Below are 16897 nucleotides of genomic sequence, written 5' to 3'. Positions count from 1 at the left end.
GATGCTTCATTAGTTGCGTATAACACCCAGTGCACCATGCAATATGTGCCCTCCTTACTACCCATCACCAGTCTATCCCATTCACCACCCCGAGGCCCTCAGTTTGTTTCTCATAGTCCATAGTCTCTCCTGCTTCATTCCCTCTTCTGATTACNGTTTCATTCCCCCTTCTGATTACCCCCCTTTTCTTTATCCCTTTCTTCCCCTACCGATCCTCCTAGTTCTTATGTTCCATAGATGAGAGAAATCATATGATAATTGTCTTTCTCTGCTTGACTTATTTCACTTAGCATTATCTCCTCCAGTGCCGTCCATGTTGCAGCAAATGTTGAGAATTCGTTCTTTCTGATAGCTGAGTAATATTCCATTGTATATATGGACCACAGCTTCTTAATCCAGTCATCTGTTGAAGGGCATCTCGGTTCCTTCCACACTTTGGTTATTGCGGACAATGCAGCTATGAACATTGGGGTGCATATGGCCCTTCTCTTTACTACGTCTGTATCTTTGGGGTAAACACCCAGTAGTGCAATGGCTGGGTCATAGGGTAGTTCAATTTTTAACTTTTTAAGGGACCTCCACACTGTTTTCCAGAGTGGCTGTACCAACTTGCATTCCCACCAACAATGTAGGAGGGATCCCCTTTCTCCACATCCTCTCCAACAATTGTTGTTTCTTGCCTTGTCTATCTTTGCCATTCTAACTGGCGTAAGGTGGTATCTCAGTGGTTTTGATTTGAATTTCCCTGATGGCTAATGATTTTGAACATTTTTTCATGTGTCTGTTAGCCATTTGTATGTCTTCATTGGAAAAGTGTCTGTTCATATCTTCTGCCCATTTTTTGATTTGATTATTTGTTTCTCGTGTATTGAGTTTGAGAAGTTCTTTGTAGATCTTGGATACCAGTCTTTTATCTGTAGTGTCATTTGCAAATAGGGCTTTTATACTTTTAAAGGCTCCTAAGTACAGGCATGGTTTAAAATCACTAGGTTAGGGGTGCCTGGGTGGCACAGCGGTTAAGTGTCTGCCTTCGGCTCAGGGCGTGATCCCAGTGTTATGGGATCGAGCCCCACATCAGACTCCTCTGCTATGAGCCTGCTTCTTCCTCTCCCACTCCCCCTGCTTGTGTTCCCTCTCTCGCTGGCTGTCTCTGTCTCTGTCTCTGTCAAATAAATAAATAAATAAAACCTTAAAAAAATAAATAAAATAAAATAAAATCACTAGGTTAGAGGAATCTCAAAAGGGAAAGGTCACTGTAGGATAGAGAGATCACAGCAGGTTTTGTGAGAAGAAGGTATGATATTGGTCGTAAAGGGCAGACAGGATTTTGAAGGATCAAGGAGAAAGAACAGGGGTGGGTACTCCAGACAAGATGTCTGGGATGGGAGGAAATAAGGAATGAACAGTGGCTAGCTGAAAAAGAGAGCAGGCAGGTCATAGCAGACTACAGAGTGTATGAAAGGCCAAGGGAATGTAAAATCCTATCTTCTACTGTGCACTGAAGGTAATATTTGGGTAACACCCTTGATGAGTACATGAGTGTACTTGATGAGTAGATGAGTGTACATGTGGCTAGATAGGTGGTAACGCCCGTGTAGCAAAATATTCGTTGTTGAATCCAGACGGTGGGTATGTGAGTCAATGTTAAAGTCTTTATACTTTTTTTCTGGAGATTTGAAACTTCTCATAATTAAATACTGAAGAGAAAAGACTATTCATTCATTCAGATTATCTGCCTAGTCCCTGTGGTGATTTGATTTTACAACCCCTTCTTAAAATGTACACACACACACACTCACAAATACCTAGAAAATCTCTGACAAAGAAGTTACACTAGAGACCAACCTATGTTCTTTCAACATGTTTAACACAACTGGTATCCCTACAGCTCTGGAAAAATTCATGGTTTTTTTGTCTGAGAACCACACACGTAGGGGATATGGAAACACTAAGTGGATGACTCTCGATGACCTATTCCACACCTCTCTCACTGAGCTAGCAGCTGGGGGCACTAAAGCCAACTCAAGGGGAGGCCTGACTGCTGTAAAAGTAACCTATCCCTTTGTCAGCTGGAGAGTGGATTTGTGGCCAACTGGAACCAACAAGACAGAGTAGCCTGCTGCGGGATCCTAGCAGAAGACTTCTACATTTTTAAGATGGAGTAATACGGAGCCAGTACTTTTCCTAATGCTCATAAACGTGGGCACAAATGACCCAACAGAGGCAGCAGAGTTAAGTGCACTGGCCTTAAGCGTGGTTCCTGAACCTACAGCACCAGCATCCCTTAGGAACTTGTTCTTTGAGGGACAAATTCTCAGGCCCCATCCTAGAACCACTGAATCAGCATGTGGGGCCCAGCAATCTGTTTTAACAAGGCTTCTCAGTGATTCTGATTCACAGAAAAGTCAAGAAATGTTCAGGGGGCTAAAAGTACACTCTGGAGACAGACTGTGTTCAAATGACAGCCCTCCTTCTCCCATGACTTTTCATCAGTAACTTGACATTTCTGTGTCTCAATTTTCTAAAAATGGGTATCATATACGTTTTAGGGTTGTTGTGAGACTTAAAGTTGCTAATAATAAACATCCTAGACTGTGAGGGGAACTAGCCTGATGAGGCTGACACTGTGAACAGCGTCGAGTGGAGGAATGAAAGAACCCCAGTCCTTGACAAGCTTATGAAGGGAGAGGACCAACCCCAAAGTGTGTCCTGGCTCTGGACTTTCTTTCATGTGCGCTCAGTTATTGTTTAGAACTGCCCACGTGGGGTTTCCTGATGCTTGACAGAAACACACAGTGGGTAGCAAAGGACCATATCAACATGTAGAAACAAACCAGAACACTATTGTAAACATTCACGTGAGAAAAGAAAAAGATCTGCACTGGCAGTTCTACCCTGGGGATGTAAAATTGCACAGTGTGACAATAAAAGCAAAATAAGAAAACTGCAAAACATAAAGTAGGCATCATGATGGAAGAAGGGGCCTCAAAAACAGAAGAAATAATCAAAAGGATCAAATGTTTTAGAATAGGCAGAGCTCCAAATCTCCAACTGGTGTGAGTCCCCACTGCTTTGAAATGGTCATTTCAACTCACCTTATCATATTTTTGTTGTGAGAATAAATACAAATCTATAAAAGAATTTCATGCACAGAATTTATCATAGAAGCAAAATTTACAATAATTAAAATATTGGGAATAAGTTAAATGCTCCCCCAAACTGAAAGGGACCCTCTCTTACTGTTGGTGGAACTGCAAACTGGTGTAATCACTGTGAAAGATAGTATGGAGGTTCCTCAAAAAGTTAAAAATAGGGGCACCTGCATGGCTCAGTCGGTTAAGAGTCTGCCTTCAGCTCAGGTCATGATCCCGAAGTCCTGGGATGGAGCCCCGCATCGGGCTCCCTGCTCAGCATGGAGCCTGCTTCTCCCTCTGCCTCTCCCCCCCATTCCTGCTCTCTTTCTCACCCTCAGATTAAAAAAAAAAGTTAAAAATAGAATTACCCTATGATCCAGTAACCACACTACTGGGTATTTAGCCAAAACTACAAATATATCAATTCAAAGGAATACACACACCCCTATGTTTATAGCAGCATTACTTCCAATAGCCAAAGTATGGAAAAAGCCCAAGTGTCCACTGACTGATGAATGGATAAAAAAGATGTGGTGTATATGTGTGTGTGTGCGTGCGCGTGTGTGTGTGTGTGTAAAATGTTGCCATTTGCAACAACATGACTACAGCTAGGGTGTATAATGCTAAGCGAGGTAAGTCAATAAGAGAAAGATAAATACTATATGACCTCACTCATATGTGGAAATTAATAAACAAACCAAGTGAGCAAAAGAAAAAAGAGAGAGAGAGACAAACCAAGAGACAGACTCTTAACTCTAGAGAACAAACTGATGATTACCAGAGGGGAGGTGGGGGGCAGGGAATGGGTGAAATAGGTGATGGGGATTGAAGAGATTAAGGAGTGCACTTGTGATGAGCACCAGGTGATGTATGGAAGTGCTGAATCTCTGTATTGCACACCTGAAATTAATATAACACCGTATGTTAACTATACTGCAATTAAAAAATAATAATAAAAGTCATCCTCCCAAATTGGAAAATAGTGGCTGGGTTTATCCATTCGATGCACTATTATAGAAATCACTTCCAATGGGTTAGGTGTTGGCTGTTTCTCCACCTATAAAATATGGGTCTGGGTAGATACACTGGCACTATCTTTAATATACTGATTTTATCATTAAGGTCTGTCAAAATGTGTGTGAGTTGGTGTGTGTGTGTGTGTGTGCACGCGTGTGTGTAAAATTAAACAAAATCCCAATGGTAACAGAATCTCAAAATAAAATGAAAGACCCGTAAGTGTGCAGGCTGTGCCTTTACACATCACTGACCGTCGTCCGTCAAGTATTCTGCACACAGCACATAGTCAGCAAATTTGTTCAATGGAATCAGTGAAAAAATGCTAAGGATTAGTAACATCATGTCCCTGCCAGCCCATCTCATTTGCTACAAAATCTAATTTATTCTCTCAGGCAAAGGTCCTAATATCCTACTGTATATTTGTTTAAAAGTGATTTGTGTAATTCAGATGTCATGCCTTCAGAATACCTGGAGGGTGTACCCAAACCCTCTGAAATATGTAGTTAATTATATGCCCCAAATAACATATCAACACAAACAACAGAAACTCCTTTGTTACTTATAGTTCCTTCAAATGAATTTACTGAAGGCTGTGGCTCCTCTATGCACTCAACATTCCATATGTGTCAGGTACTCCTCTAGCACAGAGGTTTCACCTTAAAGAACTTATTCTTTCAAATGCTTGTACCCTTTGATCAATTCTTCCAATACTTTTTTTTTTTAAGTATGAGGGGCTGGAAAAAATCAGCTCACACAAATGTCTAGCTTTTCCCAGAAAATCAGAATGCTTTTCTATTAACATGAGTAGTGAAGAAAATACACACAATATATTCAATGTTACCTTAGAAAGTGTCCTGAATTAGATTTATTATGCATTCTTGGTACTAACACTTTCAAATGAATGAAATACAAATGAGAAACAGAGAACTCTCAACGCTGTTCTGATAACATCCAGGAAATTGTAAATCTCTACCCCAGAAGACCAAGATTAAGAATAAATCAATGTCTCAAAAAAAAAAAAAGAATAAATTGAGGTCTTATTTTCTGTTTAAATTTTCCTTTCATTTTTTAAATAAGGATAGTCAAGGCAGATCTGAAATAACCAAATTAATGCATATCAAAAATGATAGTAAACCAGCCTGGCAACTTTGTTGGTACTCAATAATGTTAATCACATTCAATTAAGTCAAGATCATCATAGCCACCATTCATACGGGTTAGAAAGTTTCCCCTTAAGTCCCTATACATCCATGTCATTGAATTCCTTATGTCAAATTCCTTCTCAAAATCCTTCAAAACCTAGCTTACTCAAAGACAGAATCAATACTCCTCAGTCTGGCACTCAACCTTGCCACCCAGACTAAGAGGTGGAAAATGAAAATCCTTCGGGCTCCGGGCAGGTAATATAAATGAGAGAGGCAGGCAAAATGTTAGCTGTTCAATGGTTTCAACCTCAGTTTGGAAGATACTGTGGAAAGGGCAGCAAATAAACTAGGCAGGACCTGTCCAAATGATGAAGACACTGTTCAAGTGTGAATTCCCTGACACCACAGTGCAGTTTACTTTCAGAGAAGCAGGTAATCCAGAACTTTTGGTGAAATCTCCCTATTGCCAGATGCTGAAAATGCTCACAATGTAAAATTCAGGTCAGACCATCAAGCTCCACTCTGTTACACACGTCTGTATCTTCACCAGCACATATTTAAAAATCAACTTTAAATAACTCCATTGGCCACTACAATACCCACACTGTGGCAAAGGCAGTGTGCCCTGCCTCAAGCTAACCTGCTTCCTGCTCTCCTCCCTGCTCTGCCAACTCTCCAACTACCAAACCCTCAGGGGCCGTTCAGACAGCCTTACCTCTTCTGGAGGCCCTCCCTAACCATTTCAGGTCATAAGCATCTCTGCTGTCCCTGTCCTGCATCCTTACCACTGGACAATCAAGCTTGAATGTTCGTGTATTTTTATTTAAACTGTTCAATGTGTGTTGTTTACAACTGACCACTTCGAGGATGACTGAGGTATGGATGAAGCAGAAAGGAACGCTGAAGACGCGGGGCGGGGGCGGGGGGAACCCATGTAAGATGAGCCACCACTCCTCCAGGAACAGGTGTGAACTTTGCCCAATACCAACAAGGCAGCCTACAGTGCAAGAAAAAGGAACAGATCCATCCTATTGGCAGCCAAAATGGAATTTGATGAAAATTCTCACCTCTTTTTTGGCTTTCAGGAGCCCCGTGGCCATTTTCCTAGTCTCCTGAATGCTCTCTCTGGAGAAGGGCAAAGTCTTAGAAGATAGATCTGGGGATGTGAAGAGAAACGAGAGTGCGCCCACATAGAAGAGCCCCTCCCCAAGAGTCAAGGCGGGGTCTGTTCGGGAGCCCCACGACTGGTGGTTCAGTGTCACAGAAATCACCAGCACAACCCAATTCCCATCTAGAGCCCTGGGAAAAGGGTTCAGAGTGACCAAGCACCCTCAAGTTCAGCCCCAAGCTCTGGCCAGGGAGTGGAGCCCAGGTCCCCCTGCAGAGGAGTAAGGGTCTGTCTCTAACTCTACGGACTGGAATGAAAAGATAATGGCCTGGAGGTGGCTATGGAAGAGCGCCCAAAATCAGAGGCAGCCTGTGTCCCCACGAGTCAAACAGGGACAAGCAGAGGGACGTGCTGACTGGACGAGGCAATGACTATAGGGCACTCACGGAACGCGTGGTACACGTTGCCAATCCTGAGGTTGAGGCTTGGGAACCGAGGGCAGAAGCGTGGGAACAACCCGAATAGGGAGGCCTAGGTCGCAGCCAACCAGCGAGTGGGCTGGACCCACCAGCCGGAAGTGCTCCCGCTACGTGAACTCCACAGCGAGGGACGGCGGAAGTGGCCGCGGGGGCCTCTGGAGGGTGTAGTCTTTGGGCTGGAGAGGTGGTGAGTGAGCAAGCTTTGCCAACGGCCGAGTGACTCTGACATCTGCATCTCTCATACAACGAAGTTTAGGAGCTCACTGTTAAGATGATCAGGCTGCAAGGTGTTTATCCTCCGAGGGACAATGAGATCTTGCGTACCGCGAGAAAGTCGCAGAAATGCCCGAGGATTCTAGGAAACGTGGTTCTAGTGCCCCGCCGGTGTTACGGAGGCCAGTGGACAGACTGCGCGCTGACCGTTATCGGCGCAGGTGAGCTGGGGTAACCGACGCCAAGGCTCCGCCCCGTGTGCCCTTCCAGGAGCGGAAACCAGGGTCCAGATTGGGGCGAGTGCGTGCGGCTCAGGGCAAAGCTCTTGGGGGGTGAAGTGGTGGAATGATGCCCTATTGGAACTCCGGGATAGGAGCGACACCGGCCTTGGTGCGCCAGTACGCGCAGGGAACGCCAAGGCTATTTTCTAGGAGAGCCGGATTGACTTAAGCTAACTCCCGGAATAGCGGTGGGTGGCTCTGGTCCTGTGTCCCCGGGATATTGATGGGTGGGGAGGCGGGACCTGAGGCCAGGAGCAAAAGGCCCCCTGGTGGTAGAAGTATAAGTGTGGTGAGGAACTGTGGCTTGATCCAGAAATCCCTGGGGTTTTTTTATTGGAAGCTAGGTGACAGGTGCCACTTACAGGACATTTACCGTGGTTGTGGTTGGGAGGTGGGGGGATGAGGTGTGAAGAGGAAGCAGAATTTGACAGTTTTGCTCATCATAATTTTTTTGGCATTAATTTTGCTTTTCAAAGATACTAGCTTAAAATATTTATCTTGATTACTTAGTTTTTATGGTGCCCCCTTATATTTTGCCCTCAAAGTGCCAGCTGTAGGGGAAGGCATGAATAGATCTGACACTATATGAACCTCACTGGCACCTACTGGCCTGTAGTCTTGATAGGAAGTGAGGTCCTGGCTTCTGGGCATTAAGTAGCCAGAAAGAGGCCTTTGGGAGCTTACCCTGGATTGTTGAATTGTGAGTTAATCTTTTATTTCCTGACTTCCTTAATATCCATAATTCCCTGATAATGGAACCTCCCAAAGCCCCACCCACAAGGCACCTCCAAGACCTATCATGATGCAAATATTCAAAGACTGCTCTTGAATCTTCATATCCCACTCCAGAATCTCTTCCAATATCCCTTTACCTGGAGAAGTAAAAAAACATAGTTTGCATGTTAGTATCAGACTCCCCCATTGGATCGTGTTCAGAAAGGATCAGCCTAGTGCCCTATTCCAGTCCTGGTGGCACAGCTCACAAAGGGTTTCATATCCGTGAACATGGAATGGTTGTTAACAGAACTCAGTAAGAACCAAAACCGGGCATGGGGCTGTGAAAAGCACACATGAAATGTAAGGACTAAAAGCTTTAGAGAAGGGATTGGGGTGCCGGGGGTGGGAGGTGGATGGAGGTGGGATCTTGAGATAGTCCATATCCCTATGTTTAGACATGTTTACACAGTCAATGAAGAGAGAGACCCAAGCTGATAGGTTACATATAATAAGTCAAACATAACAGCAGGTCAGGTGATGATGTGACTCTGCAAACTTACTCCCCTTTCTTTCCTTCAGGGAAGGAAAGGGGCTGGAGGTTGAATCAATCACTAGTTCATGCCTGTGTAACGAAGCCTCCATTAAAACGCAAAAGATGGGAGTTTGGAGAGCTTCCAGGTTGATGGAGACTCAGGGAGAGTGGTGCACGCAGTATGAAAGCTGTGACCCTTCCCCATTCCTCGCCCTGTGCATCTCTTCCACGTGGCTCTTCCTATATTATCCTTCTATAATAAAATGGTAATCTGGTAAGTAAAATACTTCTCTGAATTCTCTGAGAATTTAGCCTGGAAGTAATCTATGATTTAGAAATTAAGGCAGAAAACAAAGAAGCTAGTAATCCCCTTTCAGGTCAGAAAACATAAAAGTAGAACATGAGAGAGGAAAGAAATAATCAGACGAGGGTGGGGTGGGGCGCTTATGGGGATGCAGGAGGCAGGAGAAGTGCGGTTTGTGCATACAATCATTACAAAGAGACAGTCTTTGGGGAGGTGTGTGCACAAGGATCGTGGCTAGATTGGAAGAAAGATGACAGATACCCCTGAAAGGTATATTGAGGGGTTGACACTGAATAAAAAACACAAGAGAGAGTCACATGTAGAGCCTTTCCCATCCTGTGCACAGATGGGAGGAGAGCATGGATTAACATCAGCAGGTGATGCACAAATGGGGAGTAGACAAATGGGGAGTAAATAAGCACAGCAAACAGCCCCTCAAGAGGGAGATGAGGAAAATGAGCACAATCCTGTCCTCAGAAAGACACACAGCAGTTAAATCTACTCATGTGGAAACTCAGGTTCAAGGGTAAGAGATGGCTGCCCACACCTCTATGTCACCTGCAGCCACAGGGTGGCAGGCAACACCTTCTGTTCCAAAAGAGTTGGCCAGAGAAGGCAGAGCAGGAGCGGTCAGGAGAAGCTAGGGCCTCCCAAAGGGACCTACTGGCCCCACATTGCAGCTCCAGCAGGGAGGAGAAAAACCACCAAGTAAACATAATATTTGTATATTTTTATAATAAAATATTTCCCTATACATTCAAATAAAGATGGGTACAGTGACAGAAAACAAGGTAGAAGAATCAGACACCACAGAGATGAAGTGATGGATAAATAAATGATATGTCAGGGGAGTTTATCCACATATGCAGACTTTGTGTGTCCACAGACTTATGTTTATGGATCACTCAGTAGAGAGGTTTACACAACCTGCACTCACGTTGTGAAGTCAACAGGAGATGAAGTAAAAACAAAGCAGTTAGAGTGTCCGTCTGTTTTGTGAGGCACACACAAACACAGCTCCTCGCCTCCCTTCTGAACAGGTTACTACTCCCTGCAACAGCAGATGGCAAGTCCGGCCCGGGCCACTTCTCCCACAGTGTGATGACACAGACAGACATACCACAGAACTCACTAGAAACAAAAGCCAGGAAGTGCAGAGGCTGTGGAAGACAGACTTCAAGTAGGAGGGATTAGGAAGTCCAGGAGAGGGATTCCAAGAGGATCCAGGTGCCTGCGCAAGGGCCAGGCCATGAGCAGACATAAGTTAGCCTGAACTCAAACATCATCTGATAACAATGCTTCTCAAAAGCTGCTGCAACAGACCTGGGCGGGGGAGGGCTTAGTAAACACAGATGACTGGGCCTCACCTGGAGTTTCTAATTCAGTGTCTGTGTGGTGCCTGAGAATCTGCATTTCTAACACGTTTCCAGGTAACACGGATGCTGCTGGTCCAAGGACCACACTGGGCTCTACTCTAACACCAGGTCAGGGGGAGGTACTATAGAGCAAAGCAGCAGGAGACAGGACTTGAAGCCTGCGTGTAGGGGCTTCTCTGGAAACTCCTCAAACATAAAAACCTCCAAGATGCTGAAAGAACATCAACAGCATCATGTCTACAAATACAAGGTACCACTGAGGAAGTGCTCTGTCAGGTAGTGACAGGCCCAACCACTGGACCCACATAAGCCTTCCAGAAAACCTGGGAACCCTGGCACTCTGAGAACACCTACTTTCTACCCTCCCTCACTGAGATCTGACACTCTGCTTCCTGATAACATTCCATTATAGCACAGGAAGGAACGTCATTGATACGCCCATTTGTATGGACTTGCCTAGGTAAAAAAAAAAAAACAAAAACAAAAAACCACTCGAGAAATTTTTTTAAATGTTTATTTTTCATATAAAAGAACACAAAATTTTACAACAGTTGAATGGAAACCCTAAAATACATAGAAAAGATATAAAAATAATTATCAAAAATAGTCAACGAGGCAAAGCAATACTAAGAGTGAAATCTTATATCCTAAAATACGTATGTAGCTATATATGCTATTTAAAAATCAAGGCAGAAACAAAAGGGGCGTTGTGCATCCCAGTTTTCCAGTTTAACTCTAAAATTAATCTGGAGATCTGTCAAGAAAGATACGTGAAAAAAAATGGGGAAAGTGTCTAACTCAACTGATGGGACAAAGAAAATAATCATTAGTAAGTAACTGCAAATAAATGCCCAACCAAGACAAAAAAGCATGGCACTTCTTATGGTTAATGGCTGAAATGGGGTAGAGAGGAAAACAATGAGCCTCAAAGGAAAGTAAGACAGAAGAAATCAGGCCAGAATATTAAGGAATTGGAAACAAGTCTCCGTAGCAGAAAAGACAACAAATGGAAAGAGAGAAAAGAGGGAGGCAAAAGTCATAGGCTCCAGGGGTGCGGAGGTCCATGAGAATAAAGCAGGCAGGAAGAGAGGTGGAGTGTGTATGTAAAATTATTCCCTAGAGCTGTGCTGTCTAATGACACAGCCACTCATCACATGTGGCTACTGAGCATTAGAAACACGGCTAGTCCGAACTGAGAAATGGTACAGGTATAAAATACACTCCAGGGGCACCTGCGTGGCTCAGCTGGTTAAGCGTCTGGCGTAGGCTCGTAGGCTCGTAGGCTCGGGTTGTGATTCCAGGGTCCTGGGATCAAGCCCCACTCCCCTGTTGCTCAGCAGGAAGCCCGCTTCTCCCTCTCCCTCAGCCTGCCACTCCCTCTGCTTACGCTCTCTCTCTGCTGATGCTCTCTCTCAATGGCTCGCTATCTGCCAAATACATAAAATCTTAAAAAAATAAAAAACAAGAAACTATCTCCCAATCACATACCCGCAAGCTGAAGAATTTTAAACTGTTGTCTCGATTATCAGCAATGACAGGAGATCAAAACCAAATCAGCAGGTGCCACACAGGCTGGATGTCTCAATGGAAAAACATACATACTGTGCACGGAGAAGCACTGAACTTACCCAGTGGGGCAGCACGCAGGAGGTGCCGCACATGTATCTGGGTGTGCATTGAATAGAGTGATCAAACTCATCCCCACAGCTCTGCTGTCCTTCACTGGCACTGCAGGGGTGGAGCTGGGAGGGGAATCCACATCCTGGTGATACCATGGGGAAAGAGACGCTTGGGGATTTTGCCCTGATTTCTGAGGGGTATTTTCTCTTCTCCCTCTGGGTTATATTTTCTTGCTGTCCACTTGTCTACCATTTTGCCACCCCAAACTGCAGCCCAGCTCATCTCCTGAGCCTTTCTCAGTGTGAATGTTGAAAGCTTAGTCTTACCTCTTCAATCTCTACACAATTTGCCCAAAATTTAGAGCTAAAAGAATAAAAAGACTTGACTGAGAAGGTTTAGCCTCCCCCTTCTTAGGGGAACCCTTAAAGAAACATCAGCCCAGTGTCTCCCCATCTCTGCTCAACAACTCCTTGTGACCCCTCCTTCAGAAGCAGAAGGCAAAAAAAATTTTTTTTAAAGATTTTATTTATTTGACAGAGAGCGAGGCAGTGGGAGAGGGAACACAAGCAGGAGGAGTGGGAGAGGGAGAAGCAGGTTTCCCACTGAGCAGGGGACGAAGGGCTCAATCCCAGAACGAACGCTGGGATCATGACCCGAGCCAAAGGCAGATGCTTAACAACTGAGCCACTCAGGCACCCCCAGAAGGCAAATTCTTACGTAGGCCCACCTGCCTCCATGAACTGTAACACCGCACAGACACAGAGAACAATAACTCAATATAATTTAACATAATACAAAGTCAGGAAGGGATGGATGCCCATCACAAAATATTTAAGCAATAAAGCTGCAATGATAGGGACAGAGGGGGAACAGTATAGGACTCTAGGGATGGGCTGGGAGTGAGTCCTGAGAAACTCCACATCCTGGCAGAGATAGGGGGTGGGCAATCAGACTTTGAAGAGAAAGGTTAGCCAAAAAGTCTATCTATGCAAACATACACAATTAAAATCACACCCAACTGAGTCAGGTGGGTTAGGAATGACAGAAAGCAGAAGCAGCAATTGAAAATGTGAAGGGGTTTCTCCATAAACCATTAGAAGGGTAAATGTCAGACACACCTCCAGAATGTGTTTATAGCAGTATTTCTTCAATTAACAAGGCAAAGGTTGGAGCAGCAAGGAGAGATGGAGGCCAGGCACTTTCCCTGGATGATCAATGTGAACCTGGTAGCAAGCCTCTGGATGCTACCATTTTCCCCATGAGGAGTCAAAGCCACAGAGGCTCATGGGTGGGTTCAAGGTCAGACAGCTAATAAAGGCCTGATCTGGGATCTGAAAGAGGCTGTTGGCTTCCCAGGCCTGTGCCTGATGCTGAGTGACTAAAAATCAATCTCACTTCGTGAGAAAGTACAAAGTACCTCTCCAAATCCCTCAAGTTATTCTTTTCTGTATTTGTTCTGTGAGCTAGAAAAAAAGGGAGAAAATGAAAAATCAGGAAAGTAAACACACTTCTAAAATGATGCATGGTCAAAGAAGAAAATGCAACACATCCAAGGGTAAAATTTCATTTGGCATAGGGAACCTAAGCTTGTATGAGGTCTCTCATCCAAAGCTATGAAATAAATCCTACAAAAATAAGAGATCCACTGAGTAACATTTTAAAGGATTTGGGAAGGTAATACTATTACCTATTACTACAAGAGTCAAACCAGGGTTATAGTTTTTAAACAAAACAAAAATCCCTAAACCTCCTTAAATGGCTGTTCCTTTTACGAAAACTATGTATATCTGCCAAAAAATAAGATATTAAAAATGTTGAGAAACTATTACTAATAGTAAGGTACCAAAGTCAGGAATTTATTTCCCTGAAATGAAAAAAATTTAAAAGTAACTTGCTGTGCCTTTCACAGCAATTTCTCAAAATAAATTTTATGAAGCCTAGGACAATGAAAACTAACAGCTGGTTTTATTAGTAACATAAAATCCCAAAAGCCGCTGTAACTGATTGTCCCTATCACAGGCATCCCACTAAATAATCCAGCTAAGAATGGGATTTTTTAAAGGTTGGGGCGCTATAGTAGTATCAATACACTCTTAACCAGGAATTTATTCACTTAATAAACTTGAATCCATCGGCCAACCCTTCCTGCAGGGCGTCCTGCAAAAAACACCGCCAACGGGCGCCTGGGTGGCTCAGTCGGTGAACATCTGCCTTCCTATCCCTCAGGTCATGATCTCAGGGTCCTGGGATCAGCCCAGAATCTTGCTCCCCGCTCAGCGGGGAGCCTGCTTCTCCCTCTCTCCGCCCCTCCCCCTGCTTGTGCTCTCTGTCAAACAGATTAATAAAATCTTAAAAAAACTAAAACAAAAACAAAACCTGCCAAAAAATAAAAGGAAGACCCTGCCAGTCGGAGGTCGGAAACCTTGCGGATCACTCTGTGCGCCAGCGCCAAGTCCGGCTGGAAACCAGAAAGAGCTGGATTTTTACCGCTGGGGTTTTCGCAGAGTCCCAACTCTCCCCGTTGCGACTGCCGAATTCCCAGGCATGCAGAACGGACGCGGAGGACTTCACGCAACGCGGACCTCCAACATTCTACGTCCGGCGGCCTTTCGCCAGCACAATGAAAAGCTCTGGAACGACATTCAGCGCCACAGCTTCTTCCGGCCTCGCCCCTGCGCGTGCCTTCGCCTGGGGGCGGGCTTCCGGAAACAGTGGCCAATGGGAAACACGATTAAATACACTGGACTAGGTTTCAAGGCAACGCAGAGGAAGAAAGGAAGAATGCCGGTATCTCAAATATGGACAGAGCTCTTAGCCAATGGATGTACAAAGAAGGAGGGGCTCCGCTCTCGTTGACCAATAAAAGGCGTTTGCGGCGATCCGCCTGCAGAGTAGCAAAGATTTCTTGCGGCATTCGTGGCAAGAACGCTTGCTCTGGGAACCTCGTCCCGACTTTGCAATCATCTTTCGCGCTGTTGGCTGAATCTTCTAGATTTACACTCGGCGCTGGAGACCCTCTGTCGTTGTCCAGGTGTTACGACCCCTGAACTCTGAGACCTGACTTTGCATACAACAGGTCTCATTATCAATGGGCTAATAAATCATAAATAATAAGATAAAGGAAATGGACAGTGAAGACATCAATGAATAAAATCAAACAAACACTTGCGGTGCAGGGTCCCTTCTTTGCAAAACCAAACTCAGGGGCAAGTTGCACGTTTCTAACCAGCAATCAGAGTACAGAGAGGGCAGGCAGCAGGGTTTTGCATTTGATTTATATAATTTGTCAGTAAAGTCCCAGGGTGTGCAGCCATTTCAATGTTCTACAGTTTACCTCAGTTCTGGGAGCAGCCCTTCTTATACGTAGCGGCGAGCAACGGCTTTAAACTCCTCTTTATGTGGGTATCTGGAACTGTCTTTGGAGGACACATTTTAAAACTTCCATTTCGAAGGGATCCATCGCCCTCTTGCGTTCCCCTCTCCCCGTATCCCCTGGGACCCGCAGGCCCCTCGACTCCAATCTCCACCCACAGAATTCAGAGCTCCATTCTTCTACTCCGCGAATGTGTTCCAAATAGAGGGAACAGTATTATGCAGACTGGCTCTCTGGTTCTAATCTAGGCGGTCGCGTTGATGTCCAGACAGTGCCCCGCGTGTGGACCGTGGTTTTGAGTGACAGGAGGGCAGGAAACACGTGACTGACAGACGTGCTGGATTGGTCACAACCGGAAGAAACACCGCCCTAACTGCACGAGGCGCCAAATAGAGGCCTAGTGGAAGATACAGCCGGGTTGTGAATGACTGGAGGGGGCGGGTCCTTCCAACAATAAAGGAGCTAGTGGGAGGCCTGCGAGGCTGGGCCAAACTGGCTGTGAGTGACCGGCAGGGGCCAGCCCTCCCAGCAAGGAAAGGCCCCGGGGAAGGAATCCTGCAAACCAAGGGATGCTGAGGCGTTGCAATGGGAGCTAAGGGCTGTCCAGGTCTTGATTAGATCCTTTCTCCCACAATTTTTCTTTCTCTGACCGGCTGTCATATATCTATGAGGACTGTGTTCCATCCCCTGTAGCAGAGTTTTCTCTGTCTTGGGGCTGTTTCCTAAATCATTGCGCTAATCTCACTCATCTGCTCCTGATTACCCCAAACATTTGCCGCGTGCTGGCTCTTGTCCCTGCTAGAACGGCTCTCTCGCCAGCTCCTGATAGGGCAGTTGGGATTCTGGAAGAGGTGGCAGGTGCGGGGTACCCGTGGCGGGGTGGAAGGGGGGAGTGGGGGAAGGAGTCCTCCACACCTTTGCCCACTCAGGTTCACCAAGCTGTGACAGGAGAATTCTTATCTTTTCCGCAAGGTTTTAAATTGAGACTTTGGGGAGAGGGCAGAATTGGAGCACGGTAGAAGCTGGGGGAGGAGGGAGATGGGAAAGGTGGGAGATGCATCAACTAAGGCGGTATCTTTACCACTTTATTCCGGTATCTTTATTTTACACCATACCTTTGCCTAATCACGTTCCTCTGTACCAGGCGCCACTCTCCCTTGGGGATGGGGGTGGGGTTGTTGAGGGGATGTTAGTCCCCAGTCTCCACTCCCTTGGCCTAGGTTGGAATTGCCCCAGGGCTTTCAATTTCAATGTACACATCTTGGGTGAAAGGGATGGCGTCCTTGGACTTCAAAAATTATTCAATTTTTTCTAAGTTGTATTTATTGCTCTCTTCCTTTATGGATTCTGAATTTTGTTTCTTACATGCAAAAGCATTCTTAACCTTCAATTAAAAAAAACACTTCTTTGGGGCACCTGGGTGGCACAGCGGTTAAGCGTTTGCCTTCGGCTCAGGGCGTGATCCCGGCGTTATGGGATCGAGCCCCACATCAGGCTCCTCCGCTATGAGCCTGCTTCTTCCTCTCCCACTCCCCCTGCTTGTGTTCCCTCTCTCGCTGGCTGTCTCTATCTCTGTCGAATAAATAAATAAAATCTTT

General features: G+C 45.3%; 1 protein-coding gene across 3 annotated transcripts in view; it reads right to left on the bottom strand.

Moving 5' to 3' along the window:
* Positions 1-6963, bottom strand: part of LOC109488679 (zinc finger protein 875) — a 52218-nt gene extending 45255 nt beyond the window's left edge. For 2 of the 3 annotated variants that reach the window (XM_034638436.1, XM_034638435.1), the window contains exons 1-2: positions 6851-6963; positions 6364-6452 (exon numbers count right to left, since the gene is read on the bottom strand). In XM_034638436.1, coding sequence (XP_034494327.1) covers positions 6364-6396 — 33 coding nt within the window. In that variant the 5' untranslated portion in view covers positions 6397-6452; positions 6851-6963. The remainder of the gene's footprint in view (positions 1-6363; positions 6453-6850) is intronic. The other variant, XM_019793839.2, reaches the window with a different exon arrangement.
* Between the last annotated feature and the right edge of the window lie 9934 nt (positions 6964-16897).

Source organism: Ailuropoda melanoleuca, chromosome 12 (genome assembly GCF_002007445.2).
Source record: "Ailuropoda melanoleuca isolate Jingjing chromosome 12, ASM200744v2, whole genome shotgun sequence".
In the NCBI taxonomy this organism is placed as follows: domain Eukaryota; kingdom Metazoa; phylum Chordata; class Mammalia; order Carnivora; family Ursidae; genus Ailuropoda; species Ailuropoda melanoleuca.
This window is presented reverse-complemented; position numbering and strand designations above follow the sequence as displayed.